Genomic DNA, 24,661 nt, shown 5'->3' on the forward strand with positions numbered 1-24,661 from the left:
ACTCCCCCACTGACCTCCCCTCAAACAACCCTTCATTTGTTCTCTATATTTAAGAGTCTCTTATGGTTTGTTCATCAGTTTTGTTTCTTAAATTCCACAAATAAGTAAAATCATATGGTATTTGTCTTTGAATAATAGCATCTTAATGCCATATCCCAATGACAGAAACTCTTACTTAGTCTGGAAAACTCTTTCTATTTACATCTTCAACCTGTGAGTTGTGTGATAATAGTTTTGACTTGATCTTACTGATTTGTAGGAAAGTGCCCTGCTTCTAATGTAATGACTGTAATTCCTATATGAGCTAAAGCATTCTTTGACTGTTTTTGTAAGTTGTATAAACCAAAATTATTTAAATACTGGCATTAAGGTATGATTTAAGCTATTTAAAATAATTAAAACTGGGCTATGATAACTATATTGTTAAAATATAGTCTCACTTTATTAAAGAATGAATCTTCCAATACAAAAGTGGGCAAGGAACTTAAATCAGACAGCTTAGAAAAGAAGAAATATTTAAAATATGTGAAAATACGCTTAACTCATTTTAGTCAAAGGAATACATAAACAACAGTAGGATTCTTTTTTTTTTTTTAACCCATCAGGCTGGCAAAGATTAAAAAGATGCACGGTGGGGTGCCTGGGTGGCTCAGTGGGTTAAGCCTCTGCCTTCAGCTCAGGTCATGATCCCAGGATACTGGGTTTGATCCCCACATTGGGCTCTCTGTTCAGCGGGGAGCCTGCTTCCCCCCCCCCCCCCACGCCTGCCTCTCTGCCTGCTTGTGATCTCTGTCTGTCAAATAAAAAAAAAAAAAAAGATGGACGGTACCCAGTGTTACCTCTTTCACATACCTGTAGATGTTCAGATGTTCAGATGTTCAGGCACTATCTCTCTGGAAGGGAATATTGCCTTGTGTGTCAAAATTTAAAATGTGAATATTCTTTGATTCAGCAGTTGCACACCAGAAGAATACAATAAGGAAATAAAAGAGTATGTAGTCTGTGATCTGAGTATGTTCACTGCAGCATTGCTATAAAGACCTATGCAAAATGGAAGCCATCTGTCTAAGTGTCTCTTAGTGGACTTTAGTTTAAAAGTAGGGCCTTGGGCGCCTGGGTGGCTCAGTGGGTTGAGCCGCTGCCTTCGGCTCAGGTCGTGATCTCAGGGTCCTGGGATCGAGTCCCACATCGGGCTCTCTGCTCAGCAGGGAGCCTGTTTCCCTCTCTCTCTCTCTGCCTGCCTCTCCATCTACTTGTGATTTCTCTCTGTCAAATAAATAAATAAAATCTTTAAAAAAAAAAAAAAAAAAAAAATAAAAGTAGGGCCTTACAGAGAATGGAGAGCACTGTGGTCACTATGTTCAGATCCTGGTTCCACCACAGTTAGCTATATGATCTTGGGCAAGTTACTTGACCCAGTTGAATCTTTCTTTCCTCCTGTCTATGTAGGAATAGTAATAAATAGCACATTTTTTTAGGGTTTGTATGAGGGTTATATGAGATGATACACAAAGCACAAAGCAACTCACTGTATGTTGGAAAATGTTATTACAGTATGCTCCCTAAAGAAGATAAAGTGGGTCTGTTTATGTTAAAATAGGGGAAAACCGAGTTACAGAGCAGTTTATAGGAGCCCATTTGTATTAAAATCGTCTGTGTGTGTGTGTGTGTGTGTACATGTTAAGGTTAGGGAAGGTCATCAGAACAACCATTGACATTCAGTGAGCATGTGACTAAAGCTCAGGCACTGTTCAGTGCTCTAATGTCTATCCTTCAGCCACTTTATTAAAACTTGTTAATATGGTTTAAGTGCTCGGAATAATACCTACACTTCATAAAGTACTTAATAAACACTAGTTGTTAATTCTTGCACACCATCATTGTCTCTGTTTTGTAGATAAGGACACTGACACCCTGAGAGCTCTCAGAGTTCGCCAGTGACAGAGCCAGAATTTAAATCCAGGCAGTGGAACACCAGTCTGGCAGCCAACAGTTAAAACTGGCTGATATGGGAGGTAGGAGTGTGAGGTCACTTTCATGTTGGAATTTATATACTTCCGGATATTTTCACGTTTTTACAGGAAACATTTTGCTTTCATAAATAGAAAAAGATATTTCCAGTTTGGAAAGAAAAAAGTATATTTTTATATTTTAGAGATCTTATTTCATGTTATAGAATACCTAGGGCAGAATCCAGACAACTGGATGTACGTACACTTAGCTTTGCCCTCGTGCTCAGCTGCCATGGATAAGGACTGCCTGTGATTCCATGTGGTATCTAAGATTTTGAAAACCTCACTTTGGGGAATATTTTTATGAGGAAATCATCATAGATAGAGGTGGGTCCCAGGCTGAATTTTGTTCACTTCATGGCAGTTAACTTCTGTAATCGAAATCCTAATCACTTTCAAGAAGGCTTTAGTCATAATATTTTGGGTTTATTAGAAAGTTTGGAGTAAAAATGTCATTCTTCCATCATCTGAAAAGCAGGCCGAAACCAGTTATTTGATCCACAGATCTGTAATCCTAAGATGGTAAACAGTGATTTAGCGTTGGAACCTTGGACATCAGTGTTAGATCTCATGGACACCATGTAGTACAGAACTTGGCCCGGGCTGTCAGTGTCCTGAGAGCCAGCTTCTCCACATGGTAATACAGAGTCCCAGAGGTGCCCGCTGCACCATGGACTCTCCCACTAGGTTGCGAGCGCCAGCGGAAGGTCGAGTGACTGGTTCAAGTCAAGCCTTGTCCACCAGGTAGCCAGATGACTGTGGGCCACAATTCTGTAAAATGAGGGAGATGGATTAGATAATACAGCTTCTGTTGTTGGGTGCTGTGATTCTAGCAGTCTTGTGTGTTGCTGAACTAAATTTGCCACCTTAGACCTTTAGTGAAATCCAGAAAAATACTGAACAGAATTGAACTCATAAACTGATTTATGGGAGGATTTGCCAGTCTACCCACTTGAATTACAGGATATCCTTGATGACAACAAACTATACAGTTTACTTTTTATTCCATCTTAGGCATTTTTCCCCCTCGCCTATATTTGTTTTCCAAATAGACCGGAATCGTGTTCTAAAGATCACAAGCCAATCAAATGGTATGACCCAGTTTGGTACTTAGCTAATCAGCTGTTCAGGTATTAATTATAAAGGTCAGTAGCACTAAAAACATTTTTTTCTGCCTTAAAGATTTAAGTGCCTTAAATGAGGTGAAGTAGCTTCTGGATTTTCTCACGGTTGCAGAAGGCAAGTAATCTGAGTGTTTAACACAATATCTGAATCTTATGAGTCACATGGTGTGTCTGCTTTTAGCTGGGAGCAGTTTTTGTTGGTCACTTGTGATGGTCAAAAAGCCTCTTGGGAGAGTTTAAATGACTCAAAATAGCTAAAAGTAACTCAGAGCTACTTACATCTTAAAATTGTGAACTTGGTGATACCATGTTTTATTTTTAGTCTAATCCAATTCTTGCCCTCAAAAAGAATTGCTGCTTCTGGCTCTTAGGATGTTAGATTAGTCTGATCTCTTTCAGTGAGTGGTTGTTGTTTGAAAAGGAAAGTGAACAAGAGAACGCAGTAATAATTTTAAAAGTCAAATTAGGGAATATAAAAGAAATTGGTACAATAAAGGAACCTACATCTCTCTTGAACCTCTTCAATGACATAGAAGTTTTGAATATTTTTGAGTGAATGGGACAATTCAACCATGAGCTTATATTTTTAATCAAAGTCATTTCCGGAAAATTCATATTTTACATCCTCACTTAAACTGAAGCCTGTTTTCAGGTTTCATTTTGGGTATGAACATCAGCCCGTTTCTCTCTCTCCCTCTCCCCCATTCCCATTCCCTTTCCTCTTAGACACTTTTAAGAAATTGAAAGGCAGGAGTTCAGAGATGAGCAGCTTCTTCCAGTTGGACCACTGAGTGATGGAAGTGTGTGAGCTGCTTCCCTTCCCTTTACAGTGCCTCACACCACCTCTCACCATTCCATTGCTTTTTCTCTGGTCACACCAAACCTTCACCTTTTAGCACAAAATAGGCATTTTTTGTTACACTGGTGCTTTAAATCAGGCTGTATCTCCTTTAAAGAAGGAGTAAAGGGGAGTGTGGAGATCTTTGAAGCTAGAGCCCTCATTTTGTCTCTTATGATTTGGGAGTAGTTCCCTTACTCTAAATAAGACATGAAGTTAATTGAGGTAAGACTTGTGCTACCTTGTGTTTTTGATTTTGAGATGGGCCTTTGGACTCCCCAGTAGACAAGCTAGTTAAGAGAGTGACAAACAGTTTGAGCCCTTATAAACATTCATGAGTATAAACCACTAAAAATCTGTTTTCCTAAAAAATATAAGATATGACTGGAAAACTTTTCAGAATTCTCATTAGTCTTGTGGTTTGTATTTAACTTTATTCCATGACTCAGACTCTTTTTGCTGTTCCTCATTATCCTCCACTAAACCGGAACTAAGAATTTGGTTCATAGGAAAAAACTCTCAAGTACAGAGGTACCTGGAAAACCAGGTGGGCTGAAAAATTCAGTTTAATTCCCTTTTACTGCTCCCATGTACTTCTTTTTTCTTATTATAAATATTATTGTTTTCCCATTATGGAAAAATTAGAATCTTTAAAAAAATGATAAAGGACAAAATCTAAACTATCCATAATTTTATGCCATAATTTACTCCCCTTTTTTTCCATATCACTGAGTTCATATTTTACCTATAGATCTTTGTATCCTGTTTACTTCATATTATTTCTCATGTCAAATTTTTTTGGGGAAATTTTCTTCAGTATTTCTGTGGTATTTCATGCTATAATCATTCCATCAATCATTTCACCTATTTTTTTTAAGATTTTTATTTATTTATTTGACAGACAGAGATCACAAGTAGGCAGAGAGGCAGGCAGAGAGAGAGAGAGGAAGAAGCAGGCTCCCTGCCGAGAAGAGAGCCTGATGTGGAACCCGATCCCAGGACCCTGAGATCATGACCTGAGCCGAAGGCAGAGGCCTAAACCACTGAGCCACCCAGGCGCCCCTCATTTCACCTAGTTTTAATCATTTGTTTTATTTGCTATTTTAAATAATGCTTTGATTTAAAAACAACTCTATAATAATCTTTGCTGCAATTTTTATTATTAGATTCCTAAAGGTAAAATTATTATGTCAAAAAACCCTTCAAAACCTTAAGTTTCTTCATACCAATTGCTATACTCCCTACCAAAGGGATTATATTCCTATCAATTAACATAAGCACAGGGAGTGATATCATCAAGGTAGTAACATAGATTGCTTCCAACTTCAGCCTCCTTCTTTTTATTTTATTTTATTTTATTTTTTTTAAAGATTTTATTTATTTATTTGACAGAGAGAGATCACAAGTAGGCAGAGAGGCAGGCAGAGAGAGAGAGGAGGAAGCAGGCTCCCTGTTGAGCAGAGAGCCCGATGCGGGACTTGATCCCAGGACCCCAGGATCATGACCTGGGCCAAAGGCAGTGGCCCAACCCACTGAGCCACCCAGGCGCCCCTCAGCCTCCTTCTTAAGAAGACCAACTAGCAACTACTTATGGACATCACCATTGTAATAATCCCAGAACGTAGATATGAGGCTGAAGCAACCCCCTGTATCACAGAGACTGAGAAGGACCACATACTCTGACCTCATTGGCCCCCACTTCCTGCCTTGCTGGCCGGCACAGTTGCTGTACTGAGAAGGGCCCCCTAGGCCTATGGCTTTTCCAGTGGAAAGGAGAGCCCAAGGTGGACATCTAGCTCCTCTGACCTTGTGGGATACATCCAGGAATTCCCATTTTGGTCTTACCTCACAAGGCTTACTGGGAAAATCTGCAAGACTCTACTACTGGGGATCAGATAGAGGAGGAGGCTGGGGATATACCACCCAGTGCTCAGATCTTGGTGGACCAAATTTCTATTCACAGTGGTGCCTGAGCAGAGATCCTAGCCAGCTGCTCTGCCCATCTGCAATGCCAAATCAGTGGCAGTGGCCTTGTCTATTAAGGAGCTTGATTGGTAGGTCTGCCTTATTTGGGCCCAGCCAACAAACCATACTGAGTATGGAGCGTGTTCTGTGGCCCCACAAGGGCAGGGCATTCACAACTCTGTCCAAGTGCTGAGTATAGCCTCCATTCCCATCTGGCCAAAGAAACTGTGCAGCCACAGGGCCTATCCTACAGCCCTGCTTGGGCAGGGAGACAAGCCAGCAGCCCTGGTGAGTACACTATTAGTATAGTCTCTGACATTGCACAACCTGGGAACCTGAACAGTGAGCCTGGATAGCTCTAGAGCCCAATCTGTGATACTACCCGGTTGCCAAGCCCACCCTAAGTCCTGCCCTGCAACAGAGTGCAGACTATGGCTCTGCCTGATTGTTGAACACTGCCTGCTGCCTCTCCGAGGCAGGGAGCCCAGCTAGCCAGTGACCTGTCCGAGTGGGAGCATAGCTTGCAGCCTCACCTGGTGAGGAAGCTTGGACAGCAACCTGGTCCATTTGCAGAGCACAATCTCTAGCCCAACTAACTATAGAACACAAACAGAGCCCCTCCCAACCAGAGAACTCAGCCAACAATCTTCTCCAACAGTGGATGGAGCACAGCCAACAGCTTACCTGATTATGAAGTGCAACCTGAGACCTTGCTCAACCTTGGGGCACAGCCTATAGTCTGTTTGATTCCAGAGCATAGCCAGAAGCCTGTCTAAGCACAAAGACCTGTCTGCAGCCTTCCTCAGCATGGAGACCAGCCAGAGCTACCATCCAGTCGGGAAGCACAGTCTGAGATCCCACCCAAACAGGAGTGATTGCAAAGCCCAGGCCATCGCCCTGCCCAATCTGGGAGTCCAAACAGTGGTACCACCATCCCAGGGAACACAGCCTGTGACCTCACTTGACCAGAGGTAATTGTAGAATCCAGCTAGTGGCCCCACCTGACAGCAGGCACAGACAGCAGCTCCACCTGATCAGGGAGCCCTCCTACTGCCCTTGCTAGAATGTGGAACCCAGCCAGCAGACTCACCCAACCACAGAACGAGGTAGTTGCACCCATCCTAACTTCAGAGCATGGCTAGTGGCCTCACCCAACTAGAGACCCTGATAGTAAGCCCTGCCTGCCCATAGATACTACCAGCTGAACTGTCTGGTATTCCAAGCTGAGCTGACTGGTGAAGGTCTTTCCCTGCTAAACCTATAAAATCTGGGGGAAGAGACCAATTACTTAAATGGCAGATACCAACACAAGGAATCAAGGAACACGAAGAATCAGGTAAACATGACACCACTAAAGGAAACTAACAGAACTCCAAAAATTGACCCTAAAGAAATAGAGTCTGTGAACTATGTGACAAAGAATTCAGAGTAATCCTCCTAAAGAAGCTCAGTGAACTACAAGAACACACAACTAAATGAAAGTCAGAAAACAGTACATGTACAAAATGAAAAGTTCAACAAAGCTTTTTGATGGAAACTATTAAAAAAAAACCCAGAAATTCTAGAGCTGAAGAATATAATGAACTCAAGAATTCAATGGAGAGCTTCAGTAACAGACTTAACAAAGTAGAAAAAAGAGTTAGTGAATTGAAATATAGGAAAAAAGAAGAGTGAAGCAAGTCCACAGACTTATAAGACACAATTAGGAGATGCAAATATATATTATGAATACGTATATTATTATGCATACTCAGAAGAGAAAGGGACAGAAATCTCTTTAAAGCAAGAATGAGAGGGGTGTCTGGGTGTCTCAGTCAGTTAAGCCTCCAACTCTGGGTTTCAGCTTAGGTCTTAATCTCAGGGTTCTGAGATCAAGCCTCAAGTCCCGTGTTGGGCAGCACTCTCAGCACAGAGTCTGCTTATCCCTCTCCCTCTGCTCTTCCCCCTGCCCCCAAATAAATAAAATAAAATCTTAAAAAATAATAAAGTAAGAATGGCAGCAAACTCTCCAGACTTGGGGACAGAAATGGACATCCAGATTCAGGAGGTGTAGTGAATCTCAAATAGATTGAACCCAAAAGGGCTATACCAGGATACATTATAAATTGTCAGAAGTCAAAGAAAAAAGAGAATTTTGAAAGCAGCAAAAGAAAACCAACTTGTTTATACAAGGGTGCCCTCATAAGACTATAGGTGGTTTCTTAAAAGAAACCTTGCAGTCCAGGTGTGAATGGATGTTATATTCAAAATATTGAAAGAAAAATACCTGTCAACCAAGAATACTTTGCCGTAATGCTGTCCTTTACAAATGAAAGAGAGATAAAGACTTTCCGAATCAACAAAAGCATTACCCCAGACCTAATTTATAGGAAATATTAAAGTTGTGTTCTTCAAGTAGAAATAAAAGGATTCTAATTAACATCATAAAAACATACGAATGTGTAAAAACTCACTGGTCACATTCTTTTTTTTTTTTTTTTTAAGATTATTTATGTTTTTTAACAGAGAGAGAGAGAACAAGCAGGGAGAGCAGCAGGCAGAGGGAGAAGCTGGCTTCCCACTGAGCAGGGAGTCTGATGCAGTGCTTGATCCCAGGACCCTGGGTTCATGACCTGAGCTGAAGGCAGACACTTAACCAACTGAACCACCCAGGTGCTCCCACTGGTCACATTCTTAAATATTGTAATGGTGGCACATAATTCACAACCCTAGTTTAAAAATAAGCATAACTATAAAACCTTATTATTGAATATACAATATCAAAGTGATATAAATTAAAACACCAATAAACTAAACTATGAGGGGTAGAGAAGTCAAAGTGTGAAGTGTCTGCCAGCTACTAAAGTTAAGTTGTTTCTAGCTTAAAACAGGATGTAAACTACTGGTACACTCTATGTTGGCTAGTTGAACGTAATAATAAAAAAATAGGATGTTATCAGTGTAAACCTCATGATAACCACAAAAAACTTACAGTAGTAACACAAAAGATTATCATAAAGGAGTCAAAGCATACTGCCAAAAGAAGAAAAAGTCATTATTCATAAAACAAGTAGCAAAATAGGAGGCAAAGAAGAAAGGATATACAAAACAGAAAACAACACAATGACAGTATTAAGTCCTTATCTATCACTTCTCTAATTAAAAGATACAGAATAACGGAATGAATTAAAAAATAAGATCCAATGGTGTCCTGTCTACAAGAGACTCATTTAAGCTTTAAGGACATACATAGACCAAGAGTGAAGGGTTGGAAAAAGTTATTTCGAGCAAATGGAAATCAAAAGAAAGCAAGGGATAGCTAAACTTAAATCAGACAAAATAGATTAAGGTAAACATGGTCAGAAGAGACAGAGAAGGTCATTATGTAATGATAAAGGGGTTAATTAAGAATATATAACAACCAAGCACCTGGGTGGCTCAGGGTTAAAGCCTCTGCCTTCAGCTCAGGTCATGATCTCAGGGTCCTGGGATTGAGCCCCATATCGGGCTCTCTGCTCAGCAGGGAATGTGCTTCCCCCTCACTCTCTGCCTGCCTCTCTGCCTACTTGTGATCTCTCTCTCTGTCAAATAAATAAATAAAATCTTAAAAAAAAAAAAAAAACATAGGGCGCCTGGGTGGCTCAGTGGGTTAAGCCGCTGCCTTCAGCTCGGGTTATGATCTCAGGGTCCTGGGATCGAGTCCCGCGTCGGGCTCTCTGCTCAGCAGGGAGCCTGCTTCCTCCTCTCTCTCTCTGCCTGCCTCTCTGCCTACTTGTGATCTCTCTCTGTCAAATAAATAAATCTTTTTTAAAAAAAGCATATATAACAACCATAAATAATTATGCACCTGATGTCAGAGTGCCTAATCTATAACACAAATACTAACCAGAACTAAAGGGAAGTAAATAGCTATGCAATAATTGTTGGAGACTTTAATACCCCTCTCAATAGTGGATAGATCGTTCAGACAGAGAATCAATAAGCAGACAGCAGATAAGAATAACACTAGGCCAAATGGACCTAGCAGACTAAAACAAAACATGCCATCCAACAGGCCACAAGACGAGTCTTAACAAATTCAAGAAGACAGGAATTATATCAAGTATCTTTCTCACTACAATGGTGTGAAACTATAAATCAGTAAGTAATAGAAGGAATGCTAGAAAATTCACAAATACATGAAAATTAAACAACACACCCCAGACAACCAGTGGGTCAAAGTAGAAATCAAAAGAAAAAAAAATTTAAATATGAAACAAGTGAAAATGGAAACCCAACATACCAAAACGTATGGGATGCAGCAAAGGTGATTCTAAGAGTTTATAGTAAGTTTATAGTAATAAATCCGTACATTAAGGAAAAAAGAAAGATCTCCAATATGCTAGCTTTACTCCTCAAGTAGCTACAAAAAGAAGAATAAACTAAGCCCAAAATTACCTGAAGGAAGGAATTAATAATGACCTGAGCAGAAATAAGTAGATATGAGGAAAACAATAGAAAAGTTTAACAAAACTTTTGGTTGGTTTTTTGAAAAGGTAAACAAAAGTAAGAAACCTTTAACTAGACTAACCAAGAACAAAAGAGGATTCAAATAAAATAGAAATGAAAGAGACAATATTATAGCTGATCCTATAGAAATAGAAAGGATCCTAAGAGACTACAGTGAACAACATAGTGCAAGCAAATTGGATAGCCTTAGAAGAAACAGATGAATTCCTGCAAACATACAATCTACCAAGACCAAATTCTGAAGAAATAGAAAATCTGACCAGACCAGTAATAAATAAGGAGATTAAATCAGTAATCAAAAATCTCCCAGCAAAGAAAAAGCTCAGGACATAGGTTAATATATATATAAGGAACTCATGTAACTCAATAACAAGAAGAGCAAATAATCTGATTAAAAATGGACAAAGACTTAAATAAACATTTTTTTCCAAAGAAGATATTCGGATGGCCAACACATAAATTAAAAGGTGGCTAATATTACTAACCTCCAGAAAAATGCAAATGAAAACCACCATGTGATATTACTTTACACCTGTTAGGATAGGTATTATCAAGAGATAGCAAGTGTTGGTGAGGATATGGGAAAATAGCAACTCTCAAACACTGTTGGTTGAAATATAAATTGGTATGGAGGTTTCCCCCAAAACTAAAAATAGAACTACTCTATGTTCTAGTAATTCCATCAAGAGATCTGTGCAAATGAAATGAAATCATTGTCCCAAAGAGAGAGTTGCATCCCTGTGTTCATTGCAACATATTCACAATAGCCAAGACATGGGAGCAACCTAAGCGTCTACTCATGGGTAGACATGAATAAAGAAATATGGTATTTCAATATAATAGAATATCATTCAGCCTTTATAAAAAAGGACAGCCTGCCACTTGTGACATCATAGATAGACCTTGAGGGTATTAGGCTAAGTGAAACATATCAGACAGAAAATACAAATACCGTATGATCTCACTTATATGTGGAATCTAAAAAAAATTGAACTTATAAAAATAGCAGTTTGATTGGTGGTGCCGTGGACCCAGGGGTAAGAGCAGTTGGAGGAGGAATGGGTAGAGATGGCAAAAATGTACAAAATTTCAGTTACAAATTCTGTTGATGTGCTGTCCAGCATGGTGACTATAGTTAATGATACTGTACTGTATATTAAAAAGTTGCTAAGAGAGTAAATCTTACAAATTCTTACCACACACACAAAAATTTTAACTATACAATGTGATAAATAACTAACCTTATTGTGGTAATCATTTCATGATGTGGGCATATATTGTATCTATGTATCAGATTATTACTTGGTATCTGTTAACATTGCAAAACATTATATGTCATTTACATCTCAGTAAAGCTGGGAGAAAACCACACACAAACACACATGTATGAGAAAGTCATCTCATGATAGCCTGGACCAAGAGGGTCTCCCCCTAAATTATGGCTATTTTCACATAGGGAACATATGTATTATTTTAAAGTTTCCATATCCTTGGTTCACTTGGGAAAATTGAACATTTTTTAGATGTTAGCTATTTTTATTTATATATTGTCCATCAGTATTATTTCTTTATTATTAGGGTCCTTATTTTCCCTTTACAATTTTAATGTTTAAAAAGCCATGTTACAAGGCGCACCTGGGTGGCTCAGTGGGTTAAAGCCTCTGCCTTTTGGCTCAGGTCATGATCCTGGGATCCTGGGATGGAGCCCCACATTGGGCTCTCTGCTCAGAGGGAAGCCTGCTTCTCTTCCTCTCCCTCTCTGCCTACTTGTGATCTCTGTCTATCAAATAAATAAATAAAATCTTAAAAAAAAAAAGCTGTGTTACAAGCTTTTCATATATTTTAAGAAATATATGAAATATATTTATAATATATTAATTTATTTATATTTATAATATATTAATTTATAATATATTAATATATAAGTATATATTAATATATGATATATTAATATATATTAATATATTATATAAGTATAAAATATTTATACTTCAATATATACTTTTTTTTTTGAAGATTTTATTTATTTATTTGACAGAGAGGGAACACAAGCAGGGGGAGTTGGGGAGGGAGAAGCAAGCTTCCTGCCCAGCCAGGAGCCTGATGCGGGGCTTGATCCCAGAACCCTGGAATCAAGACCTGAGCCCAAGGCAGATGCTTAATGACTGAACCACCCAGGTGCCCCTCAATATATACTTTAAATACATGCTGTTATTTTGCAGTTTTTTCCCCGAATGCTGTCTTTTACTCTTCTTTGACATCTATATATGTAGATTCCAAATTTTTATGTAATAATATGTAGCATTAATTTTTTAAAAAGATTTTATTTATTTGACACACAGAAGGAGAAGTCACAAGCAGGCAGAGAGGCAGGCAGAGAGAGGGGGGAAGCAGGCTCTCTGTGGAGCAGGACCCTGCTCTCAGGACCCTGAGATCATGACCTGAGCCAAAGGCAGAGGCTTAACCCACTGAGCCACCCAGGTGCCCTGTAGCATTATTTTTATTGTGATTTTAAAAATACAGTTCTGCCAATTCAAAGATCAGATAATTACTCATCAATATTCCTTGTAATTTTTTTGAAGTTAAACTTTTCTTTTTACTTTACTTCCTCTTTTCTTTCCTTTTTCTTTCCTCTTTAGTTTTTATGATCACACTTTTGAACGATTTGAATTTATTTTGCCCGTTGGAGTGGAATGAATCTGGCTTGCTTACATAGATAACCAGTTGTTCCAACCCATTAATTGGTAATTCTTCCCTTCCTTCCACAATGATTAGATTTCCTCATAAAAAGGCTAACTTTTTTTTTTTCTTGATCAAGGTATTCTTAGGTATTTTATGAATGTTGTTCTTCATCCCTTTCTCTTTGCTAATTTCAGGAACATTTCCATTTCTTTTTTTGTCTTTTTAAGATTTTGTGTATTTATTATTTGACAGACAGAGATCACAAGTAGATAGAGAGGCAGGCAGAGAGAGAGGAAAGGAAGCAGGCCTCTGGGTGAGCAGAGAGCCTGATGCGGGGCTCGATCCCAGGACACTGGGATCATGACCTAATAAGCCCAAGCCAGAGGCCTTAACCCACTGAGCCACCCAGGTGCCCCAACATTTCCATTTCTAAATGTAAATCTTTAGAGTTCACATTTTAAAGCCTAAATTTTAAACTGAGTCTGGTGACATAGTTCAAACAGAATCAGACTTAAACTTATTTTCTTTCCTACCACGTTAGCTCTTATAATTCCTATTCTTATTAGTGCTATCACCATTTTCCCACTCACCCAATCTGAAACCCAGAGGTAATTATAGATTTCATCTTTCCCTCTGAATATATGAGCCCCTCTTTTAATCTTTTTTGCTACTATCTTAAATTAGGTCCTCATTCTTTCATATTAAACCAAAGACTGTGATTTCAGCTGCTTACCAGAAGTAGTCAGGTAATAAAATGTGTGGAGGATGCTGGGCAAAAAGGAGTAGAAAGTTGGTGGCCTTGTGCAGGATGTCCTGTTTTGCAAGGGGGCAGCTGCCTCTCTGTTACAGGCAGTAATGTGGCCTCATATCTGACTGAGCTGATTTTTCAAGAGGACCAAAAATCTGAATTCTTATGTAAAGTCTTCTAGTTTTTCTTTTTCTTTTTTAAAAGATTTTATTTACTTATTTGACAGAGAGAGAGAGAGAGATCACAATTAGGCAGAGCAGAAGACAGGGGTGGGGGGTGGGTGGGTAACACGCTCTCCAATGAGCAGAGAGCCCGATGTGGGGCTCAATCCCAGGACCTGGAGATCATGATCTGAGCTGAAGGCAGGGACTTAACCCACTGAGCCACCCAGGTGCCCCAAAGTCTTCTAATTTCTAAGTCACAGTACAAGCTAAGCCTGATACGACTGCAGGCCACAAGTTTGTAATCCATGACTATGTATTATTGCATCCCCCTAACCTGATTTATATCCCTTCAATCTAATCTACTCCCAGCCTTTTTTTTTTTTTTTTTTTTGTCATCCTCCCTGTACTAGCATACTCTATCTGAAGTGCCAAACAGATAGGATTTGAGAGGTATAACCAAATATAACATGAGTTATGTAACTGAACTAACATGTAATCGAACAACATGAGTTAGCTCCTTGGTGACTTATACATAGAAACTACATCAGGTGGAGTTGTCATACAAAGTCAATTTTATTTGCACCTCATAAGGAGGTCACAGAGAATAACTTCCAAAGCTGTGATTCCCCAAGCAGGAATGAACGGGTTCCTTTTATTTAGGGTTAGGATGAGTATTTAGAAAGGGGATCCTTGTCATTGTATGTAGAGGCAGCCATATGGTCATACATGTGCCTCAAGGAAACATGCCTAGACATACATTGTACATTGTGTTAATGAGGCTTGTGCTCTTCCTTGGGTGGAGAATTTAGCATGATAATGAGGTAGAGGTCACTGGGGAGTCACCCCTGAGTCCATCTGTGCAGGTGTGAGTCAGTGGGTAAGTTCAAACTGGTCTGGGTGGTCTGGGCCTCTGGAGCTCTTCCCCATGGCAGCTGTTACAGCTTGAGGGGTAGTGTTGGTTTCTGTCATGGGATGCTGTGCCCATTAGGTCTTTGCCCGAGTTGAAAGATAACCTGGAAAGAAGAACTTAAGGAAAATGTGGGACAAAGGTAGGTAGGTACATGCAGATGGGTGGTAAGGTTCAGGTCTTATGGTCTTGTTGGTGACAGGAGGATTGGCTGCATTAAAACATATACCATTTTTAGCAGAGTTCTTGATACTTGAGTAATAAGCCCTCAGGAAATGTTATTTGTTGGCCAGTACTTTTTACTTAGTTAAAAGCCCTGAATGGCTCCCATTTGTGCTAAGTATATTTTAACATGACAGAAAGGTATTTTATCATGACTCCTACCCGCGCTTCCACCTTCATCTTCTGCTGTTTCACTGAATATACTCAAGCCATGTCTACACTTCTGATGTCAGTCTGTTTCACACCCTTACACCTCTTCCTCCTCTGACCTGTCCATCTGAGTTGTGAACCCTTAGTCCTCCCCACCCACCCCAATATTCAGTTCAAGTATTTCCTCTTCTGTAAAACCTTTGACTACTCTTAAACCCTTGGAGAGCTAATTTCTCCCTTCTTTGCATGCCCATAAGATGGTGAACTCCCTAAGGCGGAGACTATATTTTATCCTTCTTAGTATTCTCAGTAATGTGTGCAGTGCTGGCACATGGTATAAATCTGCAGTATATATGAACTGGAAAAATACAACCACGAAGAGTGAGTGCTGGAACTTGAGCCTTCACCTGACTGAATTTCTTGCTCTTCTGAATGTACTGCCCAGGGGAAAGAAACTGTGGCTGCTCTATCCTTAGGGACCCAGCATATACAGTATCCAATCTGAAGACCCGTTGTAGCTTGGGGCGTTATGGTTGTGACTAAATGCATTTAGAAAAGTTTTTATACTCCAAGGCAATACAGTAACATTAAGGATACTCATTCCTCTGATACGTAGTAGTGGAAACTAAGGTGAATTCCCCAGTTAAGTAGTGTGTTTGGCCAGTCAGGTAAAACAGTTTTGTTTTCCTACTTTAGAAATTTGATGGTAAATGGTTGGAGACACATCTATTTATAGGTAACTTAAGTTCCAGATTTGTTATCTCCTTTCCCCAGGCTTAATAAATGAAAGAATGTTGGACTTAACTATTGGTACTGTCTACATTAATGAATAGGGGAGTCTGGCGAAAACACGTGAACAGGAAATTCAAGGGCACCTAGTGTTGTTTTTATCAGTCCAGGAATTCTAGACTTGCAAATTGTATCCTGTTCTTTTTCTGACTAAAGAAAGGGCTTCAGTAAAAGACAAAGGACAGTGTTAAATCCATTAGAGGAATAAATTTGCAATATAATAAGTGCCAGTCATCTAGGTCATTCTTTGTAATAATTTGTTCACTTCTGTTGTTGGTTTTGTTCAATTTGAAAATTTTAAAGCCAATTTATATCTAGTTAGAAGGAAATTATTTTTTCTTGTTTTTAAAGCTAATTTCTAAATGGCATTATTTAATCAAGACTAAGGGTAGGATTTTGGCTTTTTCTGCAATTGTCTCTCAAGGAGGATTTTTTTTTCTGAAGTTAACCCAACACTAAATGATTCTGTAGTTTTTAATCCAAAGAAAACTATTATGTATGAGACATGTAATTTCAACTCTATTAAATTTGAGTTCTGTTACCATCATTTACTGAATGCCTACTGTGTGCTCAGCACTTCATCTGGTGTTGTAATACTTTCATTACAAAGACAAATACAAAGATGAATAGGTTTTGCTCTGATTTGTTTTTTAAACACAGTACACGGACTTGCAGTTGTGTATGTATAAGTAGAGTAGAAGGATTTAATCATGATTAGATGATACAGTGTCTGGAAATTGTTTTTCATTACTCAACATCCACCTTTGGATTTTGGAGTTAAACTCTTTACATCATCTTATGGTGGGAGAAACCTGACCCTGTGTTTATTCCTCTTTTATAAAGACCTCAGGTTCTTACATTTTTATCTAAAACGACGTCATATTGCTGTGTACTGTTGATGCACACAATTACTGATGTTTAGAAGTGTTTTGAATTCCCTAGCAATTTTTTTTTGTTTCACAAAAATGTCCCCCAAAGTTTTGCTCAGTAATAGTTCTGCCCATATCTAGCCCCTCAATTTTGCTTCATTCTGGGAAAGCCCAGTCAGCAGGAGAGCTTAATGCTGGCCATCTACTTTAAAGTACCTTGGGCAAGATCATGATACATCTCTTATTTATTTGTTTTTTTAGAATCTGCCTCAGTCTGATGCCATTAAACAACTGAATAACGGTTCTCTTTGTTTTGATGCCGTGCTCACCAAGCAATCTTCTGATCCTAATTAAGGTTTTACATCTAGTTTGCCTTCAAGGTTGGAATACATTTGCCAGACGATACAAGTCTCTGTTCCTTGTTGCTCAATTTCTTATTGTGTAAATCAGTAAATTGCTGTTATGCCATGCATATCAGTCCCTTGTGAACTCTTTTAGGCTAACGTAGCTTCCAGAATTTGATTGCTCTGGATCTCTGGAAGCTGAAGGGCAGAGCTTTCTTCACGAGGTCCCTGGACAGCCAGTAATCTGTCCTCCAAGGCCAGACCCTGAGTTCATCACACATCTTTCTTTCTGACTTGCGCAAGCATTACTTAGGTGTGATTTCTTTGTGCTTTTTTTAGGAGGCACTACAGAAGATTTTGGTTGGTTGGGTTTTTTTCACCATTTGCTTTTTGAAAGGAACATGCACAGCCATAGTTGGGTCTTGGCCTTTTTTCCTCCTAGGAACTGGCAAACCAATTTGAAAATTCCTTATCAGATACAGATCTTTTGGACAAATGAGAAAACCCTCAGAAGTCCCTAGATATTTCTCTGTGTTGGAGCTTCTAAGTTTTCCTACCTCCAAATGTTGAAAAAAAAAAAGTTCTTTGTGTTTGATGAGCATTAGCTATGAACTTACATGCATAAGGAAGCTCCTTGGAATTCTACTGCCAATTTTATATCTCTCCCCCTTTGAGCATTTAAGATGCATGTTAGCATATTAAAAATTCTGAGAAGTCTTGAAATATGACACGTGATTAATTTCATTTACTTTGGATTTCCTGAATTTATTTGAATTCCTCAACTTCTAGTCCATCTTCCTTGGCCTTCCCTCCATCCTCAAATCCCAATTAAGTGGGACTCAGAATGTCTCCTGTATACCCTGCCTGTTCTGCTTGTCCTTGTTTGACTTTTCTACATCTGATCCTGAAGGACAGACCATGAATCCAGTGACTCTGTGGTTTCTAAAGATGGTGTGGCAGCATTACTTTCGATAACATTCCAAGAAGAGTGAGAACTCAGTACTCAAAAATCATTTGGCCATGATAATTCTTGAGTTCCATTTGTTTTTATTTTTTATTTTTAAAAATAATGTGCATTATGTTAAACCATTTAGCACATTTAAAAAATTTAATTAGGTGCCTCAAATAATGTCTTACATTTGTATAAGTCACTGTGGCTTTGCTGCGTATCAGCTCAGATGGCCTTAGACGATGCCGGTGAACCAGCAAAGCAAATATTATAAAACCCCTCTTGAGTTCGAAGTGTTCTAGTGATTGGAAGAAGACCTTACTATCCTTAGCAGCAGTACCTGGATTAGATCTCAAAATTTCTGACTCCTAAGTTCACTAATTTCTTATAGTTGCATATTAGCCAACCTTATTTTTTGCCAATTCTTTCAATTCTCCCTCCACCCCCCATTTGTCAGGTTGACCCATTCATTCATTGAAGCCTACTGTGTGTCAGACACAATGCTGTTGTGGTAAATACTCAAAAATGAATGGGGAAAAGTCTTTTTTTTTTTTTTAAAGATTGTATTTATTTATTTGACAGGCAGAGATTACAAGTAGGCTCAGAGGCAGGCAGAGAGAGAGAAGGAGGAAGCAGGCTCCCTGCTGAGACCCTGGGATCCTGACCTGAGCGGAAGGCAGAGGCTTTAACCCACTGTGCCACCCAGGTGCCCCTGAATGGGGAAGATTCTTGCCCAGACATGCCCCTAGTTCAGTGGAAGAGATGGATGAGTGCTAAATACCAGTATCCGAGACCTACTGGTACAGGTGCTAGGCAACACACATGGAAGAATACCAAATATTATGCCTCTTCTGGTGGGGAATGTTAGAGAGGTGATCGCAGGAAGACTTGAGCTAACCTGGGTCTTAAAGGTCAGAAGTGGTTGGGGATAGATCATACAAGGGTTTGGAGGCAGGAAAGAGTTGGTATGTTGGGAGAAGAGGGGTGGGGGTGGGGCAGTAGAGAGGCAAGACAGACAAGTTGGAGACAGCTCCTGGAGTTGGATCCTGACTCTACGACACACTAGCCTTGGGATTTTTCTGAGCCTTAGTTCCTTACTTTGCAGGGCTGTTGTGAGGAGGAGACACGCTCATGCTTAGGAAGGGCCACTCTCTTAAATCCTCTGGAGAAAAAAGGAGAAATCGGTGAATAAGACATCATACAATTGCTGATAGGCACAACCATTCAGTGTCCCGGAGTTGCCTTTGTTTATCATGCCAAGCTAACTGGATTTACTATAGGCAATGAGAACCGGTGAATGATTTTAAACGAGTGACATCAACTTCTTGTTCTAAAAACCTTTGGAGTAGTCAGCAGAGGAACAAGTTTGTGAGTCTAAAAGAATAGATTCATGTTTAGACATACTGATGTTGAGGCTTATGCAGTACATTGAGGTATAAAGCCAGTAAGAGAGAAGTAGAACCGGGAATTTGTCAGAGTTAAATTGTATACTTTCAACCTATAGTTGACTTGCTTGACATTGAGGACCAAGAAAGGACCTTTGTTCATTCCATTAACCCTGGAGTCTACTGCAGTTCAGGTCCATACTCAGGGGTCTGTATCTTCACATAGTTAGGGAGTAGATGTCAGGTTTAGGGGAATTATGCTTTCCAGCTAATAGTGCAATATTGGATGCTCACTGTTGGCAATCTGGATCTTCTCTAGGTCTGTTATGATCTCTATCTAGACAAGCAAAAACCTCTTTATTGTATGAAACCATTCTAGTCTTTCTTTGGTCCTGATGTAGACTGTAGACTGTAGGAGACAAGTCTCTTAGGGTCACTGCCCAGCAGCAGCGGCCACCACAGTTCAGTCTGCCTCACCACCCTCACAAAGCAGCCATTTTGCTACAGTCCTTGTCTTTTTGTCCAAATTATCTTCTTCAAACCAGTACTTCATTTGGCTGGCCCATGGTTTTTTGAAGTTGGCACTTGAGCTTTAGGTAGGCACACATTGCCCAGTTAAGATCCTAAAACATCCTTGCTGTTACCTGGCTTGATTCATTTGTGTTTTCTGCCTGACTCCTATGGGTATTTCACTGTCATTTGGAAATGAAATGGACCTCACAGCCTGGAGAAGTACACCAGACCTTGTTATAGCACATTCTGAAATGAAATAGGATTCAGACTGAAATAGGGCAACAGAGCCTCCATCCAAAGGAGCTTCTTTTTAGAAGTAGTTTACCTGCAGGGGTGCCTGGGTGGCTCAGTGGGTTAAAGCCTCTGCCTTCGGCTCAGGTCATGGTCCCAGGGTCCTGGGATTGAGCCCCGCATTGGGCTCTCTGCTTGGCAGGGAGCCTGCTTCCCTTCCTCTCTCTCTGCCTGCTTCTCTGCCTACTTGTGATCTCTGTCTGTCAAATAAATAAATAAAATCTTAAAAAGAAAAAAGTAGTTTACCTGCAAAGCCTATATATGTGAGAATTGCTTCAGATTGACGTTTGTGTGCAGATTTGATAAACGGCTTCATGTTTCCTAGAATTTATATGGTGGAAGCTACTTCTTACTATTTAACTGGACTACATTAATTCTACAGAGACTTACGTTTAGTGCAGGCATATGTAGTAACAAAATCTTGTAGATTTTACTTAGTGATCAATAAAACAACAACAAAATAGATCGAACCTCTTGTTTTGAATGCTCGTTGAGTACAACTTTTTGTATAAAATGTGTCCATGTTGTGTGTGGACTGGTGCTTCTTGACTCTTATTCACCTCTGGTGGTACCAACCCGAAAATAATTTCTGCTGCTTCCTCTTTCTTTACTGGTATTGTGTTATTTATAATGTGAAAGACTTGGATAGCATAACTGTTAGGGTAGAATTTTGCTTAGCAGAAATTAAACCATCTCCAGAGTTTATTATGAGGGTTAGAAAGTGTTTTTCTACTGAACAATTTGTGTTTATATGTTGTTTCAGTTTCAGTTACTATGGCAATGACGGCAGGGACTACAAGCACCTTTCCTATGAGCAACCACACCCGGGAGAGGGTGACCGTGGCCAAGCTCACATTGGAGAATTTTTACAGCAACCTAATTCTACAGCATGAAGAGAGAGAAACCAGGTATAGTAAAGGCTGGTCAGAATTTTCTATTTGGTTTAATAAGCCGTTAAGTTGTAAGTAGGGTGTAAATGTTTATTAATATTATAATTAATATAACAATAATAATATAATTAACACTAATAATATAAATATTGTGATCCATGTATGCTGTTTTTAGGTTTCCTGTACTGACAGTGTCTCTAGTTATTTTTGCAGCATTTTTCTTGTCCTGTGCCCCCATATACTTAAATCACGTCAACTACTAGCTTCAGTAAAACATTTCTAACCATGAAATTATGATTTATGCTCATACTTCATGAATAATTAATGTTATTAATTATCCAAAATATGCATAGTATAAGCGGAGGTGGAGGAATAAAAACGAACGACGTGTTATTTTGCCTTCAGAAAACTCTGAAGAGGGAGAAAAGGCCCATAAATATTACATGAAAGAGTGGAAAGCGTCACTAAGAGAAGGGCAAAGAAGGGAGAGGTCGCTTTGGACTAAAGTAACCGGGAGGGCGTCATAAGTGGTGGCATTTACCGCGGCTCTCAGGGAAGAGGATTAATCACACATGCATTAATGGGAGAAGAGGGGGACGAAAGAGCAGAAGAAGGACAATGCCGATGCCGACCGAGGAAATGGCCTTTGGTGCTGAGTCAAGCAAGAACCGGTCTAGCTCGAGCTGGATTTCAGCTTTCCTTGTGAGCCTAAGATGCTTCGCTAATGTAGCTGTTCTCACGGGAGTAAAGAGGCCTGAAGATTTTGAACAGAATCTGTGATCACGGTGTTTCTCCAGAAAAGTGCTTTAGTTGTCATGTATAGACTGGATTGTGTGTGGAGAGATAAGAAACAGGAAAGGCTAGTGATGTGTAGTGCAGGCACTTAGAAAGGGCTTGAATTAAGGATCGCGACAACAATAGAATAGAAATGAGGAGCAAGAAAGATCGACAAAAGTGGTGCCTGCCTAGGTCTGAAATGTTGGACAGGTCTAACTACCGATCAGCCAAGCTGAGCAGAGAATTGAACTAGAAAATAAAACTTAAGTCATTATTCAGAAGTTAACCTAGAGACACACAGGCAGAAAGAGAGGAAGGAGAGTTGAGAGATACGGAGAATAGCAAGGAGCGCTAACATCTTTAACTTAAGTTCCTGAAGGAAGAGAGGAAAGAGGAAGCAGGTTAAACTAAATTCACCGTCAGCAAAACTTCCAGAAGATTCAATTTAGGCTGAAAGAAAGTGATCACAAACAGATCTAAATATAAGTGTGGGGATAAATCTCAACACAAGTAGTGTAAAAACAGTAGCAATAATGATAATGTCTTATACATTTTTAAAAATAGAATTAAGATATTTTCCCGCAGTGGACTATCAGTCAGGAGGGCAGTAAGTATCATTAAAGTGTTCCTAGAGATCTTTGTGTCACCACAGTAGAGGCACAACATACAGAGAGGTAAAGATTGATTCATTTCAGACTAATAGAGTTTATAACTTCCAAACTAGTGGAAGGGAAACAATGGAATGAGGAAAAAATCCTGCTTCAAAATAAGGCAAGGGAAAAAGAAAAAGTAAAACGCCAAAAGTTGACACAAATAGAAACCACACAATCAGTTAGAAATGAATCCAAACATATGAGTAATTATACTAATTGTAAATATAATGAAAGTCTCTGGAATTCATCCAGTCACCAAGGGAGAGTGAACAAAGTAGAAGAGAATCAGGGAGAGAAAGACCGCTGTTTCAGGAGACAGACACTGAAGTTAGGCATCGGAATTTTGAAGGCTCATTGTCTTTTCTTGATGAAATCTTTCAGTAATTCAGTTTTGCCCTCTTTTCAAACAAAGGGAAGTACGACTGAAAGTATTTGCTGTTATTTCAAGAAGGGAGGGGGGAAGCAGTCTCAGCTTGGTGCCATGGAAGTCATATTAAACAGCTCATATTTTCTAAAAGCTTATACTTTAGGACTACATGTGATGAATTTTTAAGGCTTAACTCATTGAGTAAATACATAGCCCAAATAAAGTACCAATCAGAACAAAGTATCAGGACATTTAGGAGGAAGACTATTTTCTTTTCAGGTACCAGAGAAGCCACAGGTCTTCTTGTTTAGATATGGTAGAAACAGACAAAGGTTACTGCCTCTCTCTCCAGAGTAAGGGATGATTCCCTGAAGTGTTAGTCTTGGCAAGCAGTGAGGAAAGGGGGCAGTGGAGATTGGGGAGAATCAAGTTGCCTGTATGCAAATGGGCCCTCCCAGATTAGAGGTCCTCCTCCACTGTGCATTCTGTCTGCCGAGGAGAAAACTCAGAATCGTTCAGCAAGTGGCTCTGTGGGGCCCAGAGGAGGATGACGGCGGGCACAGAGCTTACTCCATGCTGAGGGTTAGGCTTCAGAGAATAGTGTGTAAATGAAAGATAAAAATCAGTGTGATAACGCACCAAGGTGTCTATTACAAATGTTGGGGAAGTAGCCAGAGAACATGCCATTAGGTATCATTGCCTTTGGGGTACTGATTAATGAATGGCCATTAGATATTTTTATGAATTTTCTGTAAGAATAAGGGGTTAGGAAAGAGCTTACCGTTAGACATATTGTAAATGACAAATGCTAAAAAAATGTATATGATGATTTCAGTCCTCAACCCTTGAATTCCCATGGAGGTAAATCCTGGAAAGTTAGTCTTACTCTAACATACTACAGAACTAATCAGAAAGAGCTCTCTTCGGTTTATCTTTAGGCAAAACCAATATGATAGAAGTAAAATGATGAATATTCAGTTGGAAATGAGTTGCAAAATTAGTGTCACAACCATCTCTGTAGTTCCGGGTTCCTTCATCCGCTGGCCCTTTCCCTTCTCCTCCCCATCTCCCCACAGTGCTTAGCTCGACCAACTTCGGTGATACCATCTAAAAACGAGGAATAGCTGGACTTGGCTGTACCTAGAAAAGCAAACGCTCTGGTGGTTAGTGGGGGTTTTTTAATGTACAGTTTGCAAAGAATTAGAATAAAATACACTCAATTGCATTGAACATTTTTTCTTGACTGATTATGAAATCAAGCTTAGACTTTAAATGAAGACCTTCCACAAGCTCATTTTGCTAATAAGTATTAGAATCAGGGTTCAAAAAGGGATATCCACCTAACATATTTGTACTTTTAGTCACTATAGTTACTTTTATATACTTCTAATGTAAACACTGATAAATGTTAATGATTTTGGTGGTTTGCATATTAGAGAACAGATTTTCCTTACTAGAATATTAGTCACCTTTGTTAATCATTGATTTAAGCAGCATTAGAAGCAAATTTTTCTTTTGGCCAATATGAGAAAGT

At 39.4% G+C, this 24,661-nt stretch overlaps 1 protein-coding gene across 2 annotated transcripts in view; it reads left to right on the forward strand.

Annotated features, from left to right (window-relative positions):
- STK38L (serine/threonine kinase 38 like) overlaps positions 1-24,661 on the forward strand; it is an 85,375-nt gene that overhangs the window by 36,126 nt on the left and 24,588 nt on the right. Inside the window, exons 2-3 of one of the 2 annotated variants that reach the window (XM_013047801.2) lie at positions 1,898-2,015; positions 21,204-21,348. In XM_013047801.2, the coding sequence (XP_012903255.1) occupies positions 2,009-2,015; positions 21,204-21,348 (152 nt within the window). In that variant the 5' untranslated portion in view covers positions 1,898-2,008. The remainder of the gene's footprint in view (positions 1-1,897; positions 2,016-21,203; positions 21,349-24,661) is intronic. The other variant, XM_004776407.3, reaches the window with a different exon arrangement.

The sequence above is a fragment of the Mustela putorius genome, unplaced genomic scaffold (genome assembly GCF_011764305.1).
Source record: "Mustela putorius furo isolate JIRA1106 unplaced genomic scaffold, ASM1176430v1.1 tig00537227_pilon_pilon_pilon, whole genome shotgun sequence".
Taxonomy (NCBI): domain Eukaryota; kingdom Metazoa; phylum Chordata; class Mammalia; order Carnivora; family Mustelidae; genus Mustela; species Mustela putorius.